The following is a 17,999-nucleotide window of genomic DNA, read 5'->3' as shown; positions in this document are numbered from 1 at the left end:
CAGAGAGGCAGATTACATGCAAGAAGATACAGTAGAAGAGAGAATGACAAGGAGAAGAGAGGAGAAAATGTAGCCATCTGGTCCAGAGAGCAACGTTGAACCTGTGATATGCACACAGACAGACATATAGACAAATGAATAGACAAACAGTGAGATGGTCAGGTGGAAACCAATGGCATCACTGAAAAAGATCCCACCAGGACAGTAGCATGACACCTAATCTAACGGTAGTCTAATCAGGCGATCTGGCCATGTTCTGGTCATGTTAAAGCAACAAATCCTTCGGTATCTGTGGACGTCATGATGTCATAAGTGAAATGTGCATCCTTTTCCCTCCCCTCTGCTGACTCCATAGAGAGCATGTTGCCCTTGCCAGATTTTCCCAACCTACCACCCCTTCAAGACATGACATAGGACTGGAAATGTACACTCATATTCAGTCTCTGTCATGTAGATTCAGTATCATACTAACATATATTGCTTGGATATCACCATAGCTGATGTGGAGTTAATTGACTTAATATTACTACTTAATATTCCTTCAGAGTTTCTCTTTAGATACATTGGGACCTGCTTCTCTGCTACTTGTTATATGGAGGGTTATTTGTTAGTTTTGGGTGACCCCATTAGACTATCTCCACAAACTACATACACACTTGAACTGTGGTCTTATATATAATGACACCCTCAGTGTCGATCCAGCATTCATAGTAAAGCCTACACACCTTAGTTTCTCTCCCTCTAATCATATAAAAACACTACAAGAGAATCCGTGAGCTTACAAGACACATGGATCCCACCAAAACATGAAGACAACACTACTGTAGAGTAGATGTTAAAGGGCAACTCCACCACTTTTCAACCTCATTTTCATTATCTCCAGCAAAATACCAGTCAACATATGTGTAAAAGTTTTGTAGAAAAAAATTATTTAGTTAAAAAGTTGTACCCGATGACTAGCCTGATTGATGACTCACACTAAATGATTCCGCTGCTCTGTTGTTCGCTACATAGTTTTGTCTGAGACTGCCATCATTGAAGTCATCTGTGGTGACGAGGGGCATTGTACAACACAAAGTCCCTTTAATACTCTGATTGGTTCGCCTCTAACCAATCAGAGTATTAAAGCCGCTTTTCCCAAGCATGTTCTGGCACTTGCCCAAGCCATCAGTGTCTTGACCAATCAGACGGCCCTGAATTTGTTCGCAATCGGTGAAGGGTCAGGGAGGTACTCGGAGCCAGACTCAATGCGGAGAAGGAACTAACGTCTCTGGGCGTGGAGTATAGTCGGAGCCTGGGGAGCCAACCCGATGACATCGTCAAAAGTTAAAACATTTTAAAAACTTTCATTTTCAAACACTATGAAATTTGCGGTGATATGGGGAGCAAGAGAATACCCTCCTTTGGGCTAGAAATTCATTGCAGGTTTTGAAAATCAGTTTTTTTTACTTTTAATCCAACCCTATGATGTCACAGAGAAGCATCTTTTTAACCACAGAAATGGGCTGTTTTCACATACACTACCGTTCAAAAGTTTGGGGTCACTTAGAAATGTCCTTGTTTTTTAAAGAAAAGCACATTTTATGTCCATTAAAATAACATAACAGCAGGGTAGCCTAGTGGTTAGAGCGTTGGACTAATAACCGAAAGGTTTCATGTTCAAATCCCCAAGCTGACAAGGTACAAATCTGTCGTTCTGCCCCTGAACAGGCAGATAACCCGCTGTTCCTAGGCCATCATTGAAAATAAGAATTTGTTCTTAACTGACTTGCCTAGTTAAATAAAGGTAAAATCAGAAATACAGTGTAGACATTAATGTTGTAAATGACTATTGTTTCTGGAAATTACAGATTTTTTATGGAATGTCTACATAGTTGTACAGAGGCCCATTATCAGCAACCATCACTCCTGTGTTCCAATGGCACATTGTGTTAGCTAATCCATGTTTATCATTTTAAAAGGCCAATTGATCATTAGAAAACCCTTATTTGTTAGCACAGTTGAAAACTCTTGTTTTGATTAAAGAAGCAATACAACTGGCCTTCTTTAGACTAGTTGAGTATCTGGAGCATCAGCATTTCTGGATTTGATTACAGGCTCAAAATGGCCATAAACAAAGTATTTTCTTCTGAAACTTGTCAGTCTATTCTTGTTCTGAAAAATGAAGGCTATTCCATGCGAGAAATTGCCAAGAAACTGAAGATCACGTACAATGCTGTGTACTACTCCCTTCACAGAACAGTGCAAAATGACTCTAACCAAAATAGAAAAGGGAGTGGGAGGCCCCGGTGCACACCTGAGCAAGAGGACAAGTACATTAGAGTGAAAATAAAAGTTCCCTTACGTTGATAACTTTTTGTAAACCCAAACAGTTTCCACATTGAATCAGCATCATCAAATAGATTTTTAAACAACAAGTTTTTGCCCAGTGGTTGGTTTGGTGCTGATGATGAATGAGGTTGAAAAGTGTCAGAATTACCCTTTAAGAGGGAGATCTAAGGGCAGCACCAGCCTGGTTTAGGTTTTGGAGGCTATGCATAGTGGGGGATGAGGGGAATATAGGTCTGTTGTGAAAAAGAAGATGGACAGATTGAACAGTGAAGTTCCCACATCAAACCAATGTTTAGCCATCCAGCCATTCGTGCCTTCTCCTTCGAACACACACTGCTAGTCGTACACATATATAGCACATATCCATTCTTTCACATATCATTCACAGATGGGAATGCTGTGATTTATAAACCATTGACTACTCAATTATGAACACTGCACTTTTATTTTGAAAAGTAAGTTATGTATTTATTTGTGTTAGTAAATTATATATTCTGGCAATATCTTCTGTTGAAAACACAGAGGAGTGTTCTGGCCCTTTTCCATCCATCACTAGTTGTTCAACCAGACATCTCCACTTCAACAGCTTCATATGAAAGCCCACATGCACCAACACACACTATTGCCATGTCCCCAGCATCATCTGCAACCCATGAACAATTATCAACCTCTGGATAACACAGACTTATCCTACAATGCTCAGATACGGTTAAATTGGTCAGAGACCTAATTTTTCAAGCATCTGTGGAATGTGTACCAGAGTTGTTTGGGGGTGGTGCACTATGCGTAATATAGACAGATTCAGATGCTGGTTTCTATTTTCTGTAACAAGGTGAGGACTTGGATGCGGCTGCATGGAGGTGTGAGAGTAGTGGGAGGAAGGGGGGCCCAACGAGAGGGGTTTGGGGTGCGGGTGTTAAATGCATGTCACAGCTATCTGCATGAGGAATATGCCTGCTTCAGAACTAACAGAGAGGAAGGTAGGCTTACTGTGCTGCCCGAGGCTTTGGGAGGCTTCAGATGTATTTTATTATTCAATGTCACCAACTTTACCAGAAATACATTATACAAGAATAAACAAAGTGTTGTTTTATAAGATCCAGGCTTCTGTGATGCTTTGGATCCGAATCATTGTCAGGGATGACGTGATGTCCAGCCCCAGTGGGATCACTTCCTAAGTCATTTTAACATGTGGCACAACCATGGTAATGCTCTTATAACCAGTGGAGCTTTAATTGATGCATGTATTCAGATATGTTACACTTGTGACTTGTTTCGTTCACCTGTTCACATGCCTCACATTGACAAGTGTTCTCCACTTCCCTCCACCCGGTGCCCCATGGACAAAAAAAAGACAGTACTCAATGACCAAGTCCTCTTTCAGGTCTGCATATATTTCAAATGGTAGCATTCATTCTGTCAGAGCTTCTGTAAGAATGGAAATGTCAGGGAGAGGAAAGATCTAGAAGATTCTGGGAGGAACCAAATGGCTACAGGTGAAGGACATTTAGCAGATCCATCTTTGTGCCTCCTGAAAGGTAAGACTAGAGAGAGTCAGGGTCATACATAGTGACACTATGGGCCGGTTTACCAGATACAGATTAAGGGCCCAATTAAATCTGTATCGCTGAATCGTTAAATTCACCGATCGAAATGTAAAGGTACATTCCGGTTGAACCGACATATGCAGCGTTTACCACTAACGTGGGAACATTGCCTAGAAATTTCAATCACGCTATAACACTGAACTTCCACAACACAGATAGAATAGAGCCCTAAATCTAGTACGAGATTTAAAAATTATGCTCAATGGAGATTCTCCATTGAAAGTGCTTTTTAGTCCAGGACTAAACTTAATCTGGGTCTGTGAAAGCAGCCCATATTTCCAGTCAACCTTCTAACTTTGTTCTATTGACCACATCATCCTCCCATTGATATTATGTTCACACCCTACTGTACAAGGAACCCGGGATCAGACACAAAAAAACAAACGGGGGGGGAAATAATCATCTAAAAAATATATTTATATGTTTATATATATTTACGAGGTATGTATCCACAAAAAAAGAAAAACACAAAAAAGTACAAATTGAACAGTCTTTTTCCAAACGCAACCTATCTCGTGACATAAAGCCCCTCTAATAATAATAATAATGAATCATTAATTAGCTAAATAAAACCAGGAGGAAGCGATGCTCCCAAAACCCTGCCCTCTTCGTCAGAGCCTTTAGTCCAGCTCTCCGTCCCACTCTCTGAGACATCTTTATGTTCAGTCTCCTCATTAGGAGTCCAATAGCACCAAAGCCTCCTGGCCACATGGTGGCGATGTGCTGCACTCTACTAACCCTTCTTCATTCACATCCATCTTTGCATAAAAAAATAAAAAGGCAAAAACCTTTGAATGACCCCCCCCCCCTCCAGTAACCGTTGCTATGCAGAAGGTGTTTCCCAGTTCCCCCGCCAACCTGGTCTCCGGGTGGGATGGGGGTCAGGTTTGGGTTGGGGGTGATGGGGTGGAAGGGGGGCGTCCGTCGCTGCAGCTCAAAGGTGTCTTTGTGCAACAAAACTAAGATTAAACTGAAGGAGAAGAAAACAAAACAATGACGGCAGCAGGCAGGTCTCCTACTGGCAGGCCATTGGATTGTTAGTTGTGTTGTTAGGGGCAACGACATCGGAGACTGCTCTCGTAGGGTCACGCCAGATACTGCTGCATTGCCGTCTTCGCCCTGAAAGAGAGCGAGAGAGTCAGTATCCTACAACACAATGAGCGTGCATGTGTTTGTGCGCGTCTGTCTGTCAATAGAAGAGAGAAACTGTAGAAAAAGAGAGTAGAAAAGCGGGAGAGAGATCAGAAGTGTGTGTGGCTGTGTCGGACCTGTCACAGAGGTTGGGATCTGAGGCCTGGGTGAGTTTGTGCAGGATGTCTACAAAGCCCAACTCCCTCAGCTTGTCCTGACGCTCCTGGGAACCTGAACAGAGAGAGACACCGACGTAGGAAGGTTAGAGAGGAGGATGTCGGAGCCAGAGGCAGAGACCCGGTCCAACAGTGTTTACTCAAAACACAGATGAAAACCATTGATGTAGTGGAGCATAAATGCGTTACGTTGCCGTAATGCATAACATTGCAGAATTTGACTCACTTTATACCACTACATCCATGAAACTACCACTAGCCCTGGCTAACACAAACACTTCGAACATCTGCGTTTCCACGCTCCCCCGCAGTCCCCCCCAGCTTGTGACAACCTGTCATGGCGTTGGCCTCACCGTCCTCCTCGTTCCAGATCAGGTTGGAGATACAGAAGGTGGCCGCCAGCTGGAGCTTCACATTAGAGTGAGCCTGAGAGGACATCACAGAGAAAATGGCAGTACTTGCTTAAGATATGGCAACAATAGATCCAAAGAGAGACGGTCAAACTCGTTCTAAATAAAATGATCACACATGGATACAGGCAAATATGAAGGTTGACAAAGTTCAGTGAACCTCTAAACCTGATCAGTAGTTGAGAATGAAGTATAACTACAGTGGCTAATGGAGGGAAGAGACTCTACCATGTAATATTTGATTTTCTGGAGGATGTCGTCATTGGTCATGATGAGTTCCTTGGCTGTGTTGCCGTCGGCAATGTTGGCTAGGATACAGAGTGTCTGAAACACAGACAGCAGCCCTGTCCTGAAGTGCTTCTCAAGACAAAAAAGTAGGGTTGCAGAACTGCTAACTTCTCAGAAATTCACAAGTTTTCTAGAATTTGGAGCACTCCTGGAATTAGGAAATAAGCAAGGAGGGAATAATCCAACTGGAAAGCCTGGGAATTTGGGATTATGTGAATGAAATATTGCAACCCTACATCAAAGTGTTCATGGTATAGTAAGCCAAAGGGGGGAGGAGGGGGTCATACCTGTTCCTTGACCTCGATGCTGTGTTCTCCCTCGAGGATTAGAGTGACTGCCTGCATGATCTGCTTCCCATGAGAACTCATGACCTGGTCGATGTGCTGGGAGACAGAAGGGAGAGGAGGTTAGAGAAAGAGACTGATCAAGCGGGATAGAGTATGAAAAGGCGAGACAATGTGCGTGAGACTTGAGATGATTAAAAGCAGAGTGTCTGTCTCTCTGACGACTGCAGTACCGAAAGAGAAATACAAAACCTGACCAAACAAGCCTCAGCTTCCTTTGGTAGGCTCAGGAGAATGGTCTTCCAGAACAAAAGGCCTCAACCTTCACACAAAAATATATGTTTACCAGGCAGTGGTCATGACAACTCTCCTCTACAGCTGCGAGACGTGGACCATCTACACTAGCAACATCAGGATGCTGGAGGCCTTTCACATCAGGTGCCTCTAGTGCACCCTGTGGATAACCTTGCGTGACCGGGAGCCCTGTACGGCCAGCTCTGCAGAGGCACTACAAAGACCAACTGTAGACCACAACGGAAAAGTGCAGGCTTAACCCTACCCAGCTGTAGGGCACTGCCGCTGAACGCTCCATCTGGTGTCAGCTCTACCAGCAAGGAGTGCAGAAGCTTGAGAAGGACAGGAACGGGCTACGGAGAAGAAAGTGCCTCAAGAGACATGAAGCCAGGAATGTACCTACACCCCCCCAGTCAGAGACTCTACATGCCCTGTCTGCAACATACGATGTGGGTGTGTGTGTGTGTGTGTGTGTGTCAGTCTTACGGGTCGTGTGGAGAGCAGGTTCCGTAGCAGGCCCAGGGTCTTCATCAGGACGTTAGAGTCAGGGTCAGAAAGCAGACGGAAGAGCTGCTCTGTTCCCAACGCTCTCACAATCTCCCCCTTCACCTTCTGGTCCGCCTGGAACGCCATGTTCTACACACAACCATGATGGTGTAGGTTAGACACACACCTTCTATAGTAGGGTTGCGCAGATACAGAAACTTTACCAAAGTTCCAGTTGGAAGATTCTCAGGTGAAGGGTTGCTTCACTGCTTATGCTCTACTGACTGAGAATCAATGGAGCAAGGCAGTACAGTGGTGAGAGCAGAGCAAGGCAGTAAAGCGGTGACTCACCATTAGAGCCCAGATGCCATTGACCCTCAGGGCTGGACTATCACTCTGGGTCAGACTGCATAGTAACTCTATCACCCCTGACTCCAAGATGGGCTGCAGACATACACAAAACATATGCACTTACTCCCACTGGTCATGCTAAATTGCAGGTTCATAACCTGACAGCTAATATTTAGTCCTAAAACATCAAGACAAAAATATTAAAACACACACACACACACTACCAGTCAAAAGTTTGGACACCTATTCATTCAAGTTTTTTTCTTGATTTTTTATATTTTCTACATTGTAGAATAATAGTGAAGACATCAAAACTATGAAATAACACATATGACATCATGTAGTGGCCAAAAGTGTGAAACATCAAAATATATTTTATATTTGAGATTCTTCAAAGTAGCCACCCTTTGCCTTGATGACAGCTTTGCACACTCTTGGCATTCTCTCAACCAGCTTCACCTGGAATGCTTTACCAAAAATCTTGAAGGAGTTCCCACATATGCTGAGCACAGGCTGCTTTTCATTCACTCTGCAGTCCAACTCATCACAAACCATCTAAATTGAATTGAGGTTGGCTGATTGTGGAGGCCAGGTCATCTGATGCAGCACTCCATCACTCTTCTTCTTGGTAAAATATTCCTTACACAGCCTAGAAGTGTGTTGGGTCATTGTCCTGTTGAAAAACAAATGATAGTCCCACTAAGCCCAAACCAGATGGGATGGCGAAAAGCTGCAGAATGCTGTGGTATCCATGCTGGTCAAGTGTGCCTTGAATTCTAAATAAAATCACTGACAGTGTCATCAGCAAAGCACCCCCACACCATCACACCACCTCCTCCATGCTTCATGGTGTGAACCACACATGCGGAGATCATCCGTTCACCTACGCTGCATCTCACAAAACACGGCGGTTGGAACCAAAATTGCACATTTGGGCTCATCAGACTAAAGGACAGATTTCCATGTGTATCATTGCACGTGTTTCTTGGCCCAAGCAAGTCTCTTCTTATTGGTGTCCTTTAGCATTGGTTTCTTTGCAGCAATTCAACCCTGAAGGCCTGATTAAGACCGTCTCCTCTGAACAGTTGATGTTGAGATGTGTCTGTTACTTGAACTCAGAAGCATTTATTTGGGCTGCAATCTGAGGTGCAGTTAACTCTTAATGAACTTATCCTCTGCAGCAGAGGTAACTCTGGGTCTTCCTTTCCTGTGGCGGTCCTCATGCAGGTTTGTCATAGCGCTTGGTTTTTGCGACTGCACTTTTAAAGTTCAACTTTACCTAGCTAGGTGGCAGTGTTGTATCGCTAGCTAGGTGGCAGTGTTGTATCGCTAGCTAGGTGGCAGTGGTAGTGTTGTATCGCTAGCTAGGTGGCAGTGGTAGTGTTGTATCGCTAGCTAGGTGGCAGTGGTAGTGTTGTATCGCTAGCTAGGTGGCAGTGGTAGTGTTGTATCGCTAGCTAGGTGGCAGTGGTAGTGTTGTATCGCTAGCTAGGTGGCAGTGGTAGTGTTGTATCGCTAGCTAGGAAGCAGTAGTAGTGTTGTATTGCTGTCTGGCGGTCTCACCTCTTTGCTGGGTGAAAATTCCAGTAGCAGGTTGCATAGTGTAGAAGAGGCCATGACCAACACCTCGTCTGGAGCGTTCTGTAACAACTACACACAGCAGAGAAGAGACGTACAGTCTCACTACGAAGGCCATGTACTTCGCAGCATACATAGACCATTTGTATAGTAAGTAATCTTGTATGGTGAGAAAAAGACCCCTTGGTACAGACCTTCATAAGGGGCTTCCATACGGCGTGGTCATGAAAACTAGTCCTCAACTGCTGGACTGACCGGGACAGACTGTGAAGACACCTGTACACAGAGGAAGAGTCAATATCACAACAGGCACACACGGCAACCATTCGAGAGTCAGATGTCTCAGATGCAAGGAGATCTTCTGAGGCTAAGAAAGGAACAGAATGTGACAGGACACTCAGGATGTCACAGCACCCTCAGTGGAGAGGTAGGGATGTTATCAGTACCTGACGGCAGCTAGCCGCACCTTGACGCTGGATTCTGACAGGCCACTCACTATCCTGTCCATCATGTTCTCTGTCTCTGTGATCTGGGAGGAGGAGAGAGACGGGGGGGTGTTAGGAAGAGGACACGGACACATTTCTAAAGGCGGCTAGGTAAGGGTGTGTGTGTGTACTGTTGAGTGAAAGCCACCTTCTTGCGGATATCTTCGTCATTGGAGCCCAGTGAGGCGTACAGTTTAAAGGCAGCTTGTCTCAGCTCGTGAGCATGCTTCAGGTCGTGATCCAACTGCAGATAAAGACAATTCAATATTTATTTATTTAGCCGTTATTTTACCAGGTAAGTTGACTGAGAACACATTCTCATTTGCAGCAACGACCTGGGGAATAGTTACAGGGGAGAGGAGGGGGATGAATGAGCCAACTGTAAACTGGGGATTATTAGGTGACTATGATGGTTTGATAGCCAGGTTGGGAATTTAGCCAGGACACCGGGGTTAACACCCCTACGATAAGTGCCATGGGATCTTTAATGGCCACAGAGAGTCAGGACACCCATTTAACGTCCCATCCGAAAGACGGCACCCTACAAAGGGCAGTGTCCCCAATCACTGCCCTGGGGCATTGGGATATTTTTTAGACCAGAGGAAAGAGTGCCTCCTACTGGCACTCCAACACCACTTCCAGCAGCATCTGGTCTCCCATCCAGGGACTGACCAGGACCAACCCTGCTTAGGTGGTGGTATGCTGCTGGCTATTTGGTGAGAGATAAGAGAGTTAGAGGTTTTTGTCCAAAGTAAGGAATGTGGTGTTCTTTTCTCCCAACAGTGTCAGGGTTTTCCTGACAGTACTAGTTCTCTCTGCCTTGTAAGATTGCCTGGCTAGGTTCAATGAGTAAAGTCCAGTGTCTCACCCTCTTGATGTCAGTGATGGCGCTGACAGAGCTGGGGTATTTGAAGTAGTCAGCCAGCATGGCCACGAGGTGGTCGGTTACACTGGCGATCCTCTGCAGCTCCACATCAGGCTCCATCAGGTAGGCCAGGGTCTCTGCCCCCTCCACACGCTCCTCCAACAACCTCTCCTTACTGCACATCCTCACCAGGCACGGCAGGGTCTACACAGGGATGGAACAAGGATTACACACACACAGGCAGGGAAGACACTACACACAACAGGCAGGCTAGACTCAACATACATCACACACATACCAGTACCAGGCAAGTCATATGATTGCACAAGACACGCAAAATGGTATAATCACCTTTAACACGATGCAGCTGTCATCTGTCCTAATGGCTCCTGCTCGACACATGTATGTTAGACTGGGGGAGAGGAGGAAAGCAAACGGTGAGTGAGAAAAGAGATTATCTTCCCGAAACTAAAACACTTGAGATTCTTACTTTAATAGTCTGCAGAAAAACATATACTTTACAGTTACTTCAACACTGTCAATGGAAGCATACTTCTTTTAATAGTCAAGTGAAGGAAACACTCACTCACCACTTGGCTGCTGTGAGCTGCATATCAATGGGCTGATCCCTTTGCATCATTCTGACAAATACCTGAGAGAGCAGCTCCTCATCCACCAGCACTGAGAAGAGAGGAGAACAAACTTTTTGCTACCATGACAATACCAATATAATGCCAATAATAGAAATCCTGACACAGAGTGAAGAATCTAGCTGGAAGCTGTCCCAGTCAGGTCCCAAAGCAGCAGCAGCGAGAGACAGACATAAATAGAAGGGGAAATAAAGCCCCTCACCATTCACCAGTGTCATGGAGACCTGAGTGTTCTCGTAGGCCAGGACCGAGAAGCATTTTAATGCTTGCATCCGTACCTGTATAGGATGAGAGCAGAAAGAAAAGAATGAGAGAAGAGGGGGGGGGGGGGGGTGAGAGAGACATGGTAATATAAAAAGGTCAGAGATGTTAGTACTGAGATCTGGGTGAGGAGTCGTTTCAAAGGCTACCTTATAGGAGGGAGAGATGAGAAGAGGAGCAATGTTCTGGATAGCCCCGTGGTTAAACAGAACCGTCTGGTGCTCCGGAGTCTACAAAACACACACACACACTGAGTGTCTTCGGTGTTCTATTACAATACTGTAAATCTTTCTCTAATGTGAAGTGTTTTAAATGTGAGCTGGTGTACTGACCTTGCAGCAGTGGGAGAAGATCTGGGTGATGTACTCCTGCGTCCGCTGTGACCGACTCAGCAGGGACATGAGGTGGGGGATCACAGTGGGGTCCTGACAAGGTGTAACACACACAGTTACTGCGCACACCCAGTGTTACTGTGCACACTCACAGAAATACACCCCAGTTAGACAACACATCACTAAGAATAGTGATGGCAAGTTACACAATACCAATGGGGGGGGGGGGATAGACAGAAAGAGAAGAGCGAGAGAGACTTACAGTGTAGAGCAGCTGCACTGGGGTGACTGGACTGATGAAGACTGTCCTGAGGCAGCGTAGACAAGCCTCGATGAAGACCAGGTCTGGACATAGGAGACCTGCAGAGAGATACACTTGCTATGAGAGAATGAGTATGTGTTTCCTCAGTCAGAGTGCTGTCCTGTCAGTGATTTATGACTGAAAGACTAACACGGGTCAGCGCGTCACTAAGTGTGACTGATTGTGTGTGAGTGTGTATCGATTTGTCTGTGTTACGCATACATCTACCTTGCAGTAGGGCAGGGATGATGTGACAGTCCACCAGGGACTTGATGTTGTTCTCAGTGCCCATGGCCAGACTACCCAGCACCACCGCACACTCTGCCCTCAGCTCTGAGCTGGACGAGCCCTGCTGGAGCAGATATAGTAACCTGGGGAGAGACACACAGTTTGAGTTAATTTTATTTTTACAGGGACAGTGCACATTAATCAACGTTTCAGTAAAAGTGACGGTTTTAGCCAGCCGGCTAATTTTCAACCTCAGTCCCTGGGCAGGTTAAACGCAGTCAACGCTGCCATTCAATTGGGCTTGGAGATTGGGTTGAGGGGAGGGGAAAGAGAGCAAGTGGGGAAAGGAGAAAGAGGAAGATGGAAAAAACAGGTGAAGAGAGAGAGACACCTGGGCACAGCTCCCAGGACAATCAGGTTGGCTTTCTGTTTGTTGTTTCCGATGACAGCATTCTTCATGTCACTGTGAACACACAAATGGTCAGAGTCAGATGTGTGGAGCTTCCTCAGCATGTTACCAACAGCCACAATAACAACGCTTGACAGAGTTCAACCACAGTAGCAATCATATCACCTACGCTAAACCACACAAGTCTAACACTAATGCTAACAGCCACAGGTTCAACTGAGAAACATCATTGCTGTTCAAGCTTGTTAACATGTTGCTTTGAGGATAGAATTCTGAACATCACACCACTTATATAAACCAATAACATACAGTACCAGTCAAACCTACGCATTCAAGGGTTTTTCTTAAATTTTACTAGTTTCTACATTGTAGAATAATAGTGAAGACATCAAAACTATGAAATAACACATATGGAATCATGTACTAAGCAAAAAAAGGGTTAAACAAATCAAAATATATTTTGAGATTTTTCAAAGTAGCCACCCTTTGCCTTGATGACAGCTTTGCACACTTGGCATTCTCTCAACCAGCTTCATGAGGTAGTCACCTGGAATACATTTCAATTAACAGGTTGCCTTGATAAAAGTCAATAGTGGAATATCTTTCCTTCTTAATGCATTTGAGCAAATCAGTTGTGTTGTGACAAGGTAGGAGTGGTATACAGAAGAGGGCACTATTTGGTAAAAGACCAAGTCCATATTACGGCAAGAACAGCTCATAAGCAAAGAAATACACCGTCCATCATTACTTTAAGACATGAAGGTCAGTCAACACGGGGCGGCAGGGTATCCTAGTGGTTAGAGCATTGGACTAGTAACCGGAGCGTTGCAAGTTCAAATCCCCGAGCTGACAAGGTACAAATCTGTCGTTCTGCCCCTGAACCCACTGTTCCTAGGCCGTCATTGAAAATAAGAATTTGTTCTTAACTGACTTGCCTAGTTAAATAAAGGTAATAAAATAAAATGCAAATATCAGGATCGTTTCCCGCAGGTCTCAAAAATGGCTTATAGGAGGACCGCCACAGGAACCCACTGTTCCTAGGCCGTCATTGAAAATAAGAATTTGTTCTTAACTGACTTGCCTAGTTAAATAAAGGTAATAAAATAAAATGCAAATATCAGGATCGTTTCCCGCAGGTCTCAAAAATGGCTTTTAGGAGGAACGCCACAGGAACCCACTGTTCCTAGGCCGTCATTGAAAATAAGAATTTGTTCTTAACTGACTTGCCTAGTTAAATAAAGGTAATAAAATAAAATGCAAATATCAGGATCGTTTCCCGCAGGTCTCAAAAATGGCTTTTAGGAGGACCGCCACAGGAAAGGAAGATTCAGAGTTAACTCTGCTGAGGAGGATAAGTTCATTAGAGTAAACTGAACCTCATATTGCAGCCCAAATAAATGCTTCACCGAGTTCAAGTAACAGACATATCAACTGTTAAGAGGAGACTGCGTGAATCATGGTCGAATTGCTTTAACCAACTCAGAGAGGCTGCTTACTACACCGAGACCCAATCACTGGCCACTTTAATAAATGAATCTCTAGTCACTTTAAAACAATGCCACTTTAATGTTTACATAACTCATACATCTACATACCGTATTTCATAATATATATTGCACCTTGTCTATGCCGCTCGGCCATCGCTCATCCATATTTACATATTCTCATTCACCCCTTTTAGATGTGTATATTGGTTAGTTGGGAAATTGTTAGATTACTTGTTAGATATTACTGCACTGTCGGAACTGGAAGCACAAGCATTTCGCTACACCTGCATTAACATCTGCTAACCATGTGTATGTGACCAATTTGATTTGAAACCACTACTAAAGGACACCAATAATAAAGAAGAGACTTGCTTGGGCCAAGAAACACGAGCAATGGACATTAGACTGGTGGAAATCTGTCCTTTGGTCTAATGAGCCCAAATTTGATATTTTTGGTTCCAACTGCTGTGTCTTTGTGAGAAGCAGAGTAGGTGAATGGATGATCTCCACGTGTATGGTTCCCACCGTGAAGCATGAGGTGGTGGTGTGATGGTGCTTTGCTGGTGACACCATTGGTGATTTATTTAGAATTCAAGGCACACTTAACCAGCATGGCTACCACAACATTCTGCAGCAATATGCCATACCATCTGGTTTGAGCTTAGTGGGACTATCATTTGTTTTTCCAACAGGACAATGACCCAAAACACCTCCAAACTGTGTAATGGCTATTTGACCAACGAGTGGAGTGCTGCATCAGATGACCTGGCCTCCACAATCACCCGACCTCAACCCGATTGAGATGGTTTGGGATCAGTTGGACCGCAGAGTGAAGGTAAAGTAGCCAACAAGTGCTCAGCATGTGGGAACTCCTTCAAGACTGTTGGAAAAGCATTCCAGGTTTAAGCTGGTTGAGAGAATGCCAAGAGTGTGCAAAGCTGTCATCAAGGCAAAGGGTGGCTACTTTGAAGAATCTCAAATATATTTTGATTTGTTTAACACATGATTCCATGTGTTATTTCATAGTTTGGATGTCTTCACTATTATTCTACAATGTAGGAAATTGTACAAATAAAGAAAAACCCTTGAATGAGTAAGTGTGTCCAAACTTGCAGAATTCTAACTCTGGTTTGCCAACTGCTGACACCCTATAGAATGCAATGCATATGACATAAAGATACAAGTAGCTAAATGGAATTAAATAGCCATGAGAAGATGGAGGCCAGTGGAAAAGTACTGCTGCACCAGTCAGGTAAGAAGCGACTCGGCTAGCCATCCAAAACCGTAACCAGAGCTGGGTCTCAGAGTTAAAAATAAAGATGAAAAGATGTCTGAGTCCAAGCTGTGCTGAGGCTCTCACTCACACTGCCCAGTGAAACACACTCTCAGTCACACACACACACTAGCAGAGACCTGGCATACCACACAGCATGAATCACACTGACTGATCGGAGAGAAACACACACCACTGACAGCCAGGTTGTTCAGCCACATGTAAACAAAGTGTTCCAAGCAGCACACACTGAGCATGCTCACGTCGCACCTCAAACAAATCAATCATTGACAGACAGCTCCCTCCAGAGCACCAAGAGCTGCCTGCTCCACCCGCATACAGATACCAGACTCACACAAGGACAGACAGAGGCCCAAATGGCATCCTAATTCCCATAAGGCTCTGGTCAAAAGTAGTGCACCAAGTAGAGGATAGGGTGCCATTTGGGACGGAAACAAAGATGGACAGACAGGACAAATATCTATTTTCCTATAGAAAAACATAGGCTACTACAACACAAGGTAATGTACTTACATGACTCCCTGCAGCACTTTCTGCGGGTCAGGGTCAAAAAGCCTGTCAACATAATGGCGACTGGTGGCCGTGACCTCCTGCATGGTGACAAGAGACAGAACAACAATGAGTCAGCGCTTGGCCTCCCTCATCATCCCACTGCTGACACCAACCACACACTCAGCAGAAAGACACCGGCCTGGGCAAGATAGATACTCCATCCCAGAAAAGCCCCTCCTAACTATATGACTGGTCAACAGGCAGTAGGCTACTCTCGTCAAGCTGCAAACTCATCCAGTGCACGAGATGGTCATATGTCACTTGATAACTTTGTTTATGTTTATCATTGAGGGACCGTCCAGAACTTTCCCCACGACTCACTATGTAATAGGTTACTGATGAGCAAAGAGGCACTGCTCTACTATAGCCCTCTTTAAAAAAAAGGGATTTGCAATGACTTGTGTGTATTCCTTGTGAATCATACCATATCAGTCATGAGTCAGTAAGGGATCTGAAACAAAGTTCTTTAACAATTAAAGTACATTACAGTAGTCCAGATGCAGTTATGGGTGCATCGTCACATTTCAGGTGGGTGAAATGTAAAACTTTGACAATATGAGGACTCCTGAACAGCTAATCAAAGGGCTACCCAGACCCCTCTTTTACACTGCTGCTGCTACTCTGTTAATTATCTATGCATGGTGACTAACTCAACCTACATGTACATATTACCTCGACTAACCAGTGCCCCGCACATTGACTCTGTACCAGTACCCCCTGTATATAGCCTCGCTATTGTTATTTTACTGCTGATATTTAAATTATTTGATAATTTTATTTTTCATTTCTTAATCTGTTCTTAAAACACCTTAAAGCATTGGTGGTTAAGGGCTTGTAAGGAAGCATTTCACTGTAAGGTCTCCTCCACCTGTTGTATTCAGCGCATGTGACAAATAACATTTTATTTGAATATGACATTTGGTAAACGTTGTTAAACCCAGCTCTGGCTTTGGCCATTTCCTTACAGGTCCTGAAAAACATATCTGTTGACAGACTAACAGGTGGCAAATGAACACATTTTGTTGAAGAGCTGTATAGTTTGCCGTGTATTCATGGCATCTTCATGTATTTCCTCCAAAACCCTGTGATCTGGTCACTGACACCACCAACAGCATATGGGGGCGTTTCCAGTATGATAACTTTAAACTATCTTGCTAACGTTAGCTTAATAGCTAACTTTGAAACATCAGTAAAAATGATAAACGTTAGTCTTAAAAACGTGAAATTCGATTCTCAATCACAAAACTGACAGCAGTTGACACTTGACATAGTTAGCGAGCCTTTTACCCAAAACTGACTCAGACAACTAGCTAGTTCTGTATAGCATGCTACCTAACTAACAGAGTAAGTACGGTTATAGATAGCTAGCCAACTAGGTAGCTAATTAGCGAGTGGTTCCAGCTAGCATAACCTTATTTAATTACACCGTCACTGTGCAATATAGTTATTACATGTTGCGGGTTTTCGTTATAATTGGTTTCACGTAAATGTCACCGGTTACTAGTTAGCTAGCTAAGTCATTCCGGGTGAACGTCGGGAGACCGCCCTAACTACAGTAGCTAACGTTAGCTAGCTAAATGTTGCAAAGCCTGAGTTAGCGTAGCTAGCTAGCAAATTCAGTGCATGCCCTCAACCCACATTGATAATTTGATGCGACACGTAAATTGCGTTTCACTATGCAATGCAGTTAGGAAGAATGCAGTGCATAGCAAAAAAATAAAATGTTTATTAAATAGTATAAGAACGACTCACAGATAGCACGCTGATGCGGAGAGGGGCCTCCAACAAGCACGCCATCTCTCTTCCCCCTGTCGAGCACCCCACTCGGAGCAGCACTTTCCAAACACTCTGCCCTCCAGACCAGCTGCTCAGATTAAAAAAGTAAATATAGCTAAATCACGCAACACTTTAGAAGCACTTAGTATTTCATGGGTTAGGTGGAGTTAGTCGGGTGTATTTGGTCTGTTTAAGCCACAGATAACATTTCCTGTGATAATGAAACTATTGTTTATAGTTGCACACTGGCTACATTGCTCGAATGTCAATTTGTGAATCAAGTCAATTAGGTACATTTTGGTTCTAAACGCGCAGATAATTTGAAATTGAAGTTTGGGTGATTCGACAAATATATGATTATTATAAGCATTTTTGTTCATATATAAATATGTTTTATTAATAAAGAAGTGGTGGTAGTCCGAA

The 17,999-nt window shown here is 44.0% G+C and overlaps 1 protein-coding gene across 2 annotated transcripts; it reads right to left on the bottom strand.

The window, feature by feature from the left end:
* Positions 1–3,336: 3,336 nt before the first annotated feature.
* armc8 (armadillo repeat containing 8) lies at positions 3,337–17,860 on the bottom strand. 2 transcript variants are annotated; one of them, XM_064944532.1, is made up of 22 exons: positions 17,553–17,860; positions 15,762–15,838; positions 12,450–12,521; positions 12,059–12,201; positions 11,792–11,889; positions 11,530–11,622; positions 11,347–11,427; positions 11,139–11,214; positions 10,877–10,967; positions 10,638–10,698; positions 10,290–10,490; positions 9,570–9,665; positions 9,383–9,465; positions 9,131–9,212; positions 8,922–9,008; positions 7,359–7,451; positions 7,008–7,157; positions 6,231–6,326; positions 5,884–5,979; positions 5,578–5,671; positions 5,207–5,300; positions 3,337–5,057 (listed from the first exon to the last, which is right to left on the bottom strand). In XM_064944532.1, exons 1-22 carry the CDS (start codon positions 17,595–17,597, stop codon positions 5,024–5,026), a joined length of 2,043 nt encoding a protein of 680 aa, XP_064800604.1. In that variant the 5' UTR covers positions 17,598–17,860; the 3' UTR covers positions 3,337–5,023. The 2 variants fall into 2 exon arrangements, with proteins under 2 accessions (XP_064800604.1, XP_064800605.1); XM_064944533.1 differs by having other exon boundaries at positions 5,599–5,671.
* Positions 17,861–17,999: the final 139 nt, after the last annotated feature.

This window comes from Oncorhynchus masou, chromosome 29 (genome assembly GCF_036934945.1).
Source record: "Oncorhynchus masou masou isolate Uvic2021 chromosome 29, UVic_Omas_1.1, whole genome shotgun sequence".
Taxonomy (NCBI): Eukaryota; Metazoa; Chordata; class Actinopteri; order Salmoniformes; family Salmonidae; genus Oncorhynchus; species Oncorhynchus masou.
The sequence above is the reverse complement of the archived record's forward strand: the minus strand, read 5'-3'. Positions and strand labels throughout refer to the sequence as shown.

Bases quoted from the DNA above. Each gene is read 5' to 3' on its own strand.
- armc8 (XM_064944532.1), bottom strand. From the start codon at position 17,597: ATGGCGTGCTTGTTGGAGGCCCCTCTCCGCATCAGCGTGCTATCT. The intron at 9,666-10,289 runs GTGAGACACTGG...CTTTATCTGCAG, and splicing joins CCATCACTGACATCAAGAGG to TTGGATCACGACCTGAAGCA. The intron at 9,009-9,130 runs GTCTGTACCAAG...TGCTGTGTGTAG, and splicing joins TATGGAAGCCCCTTATGAAG to TTGTTACAGAACGCTCCAGA.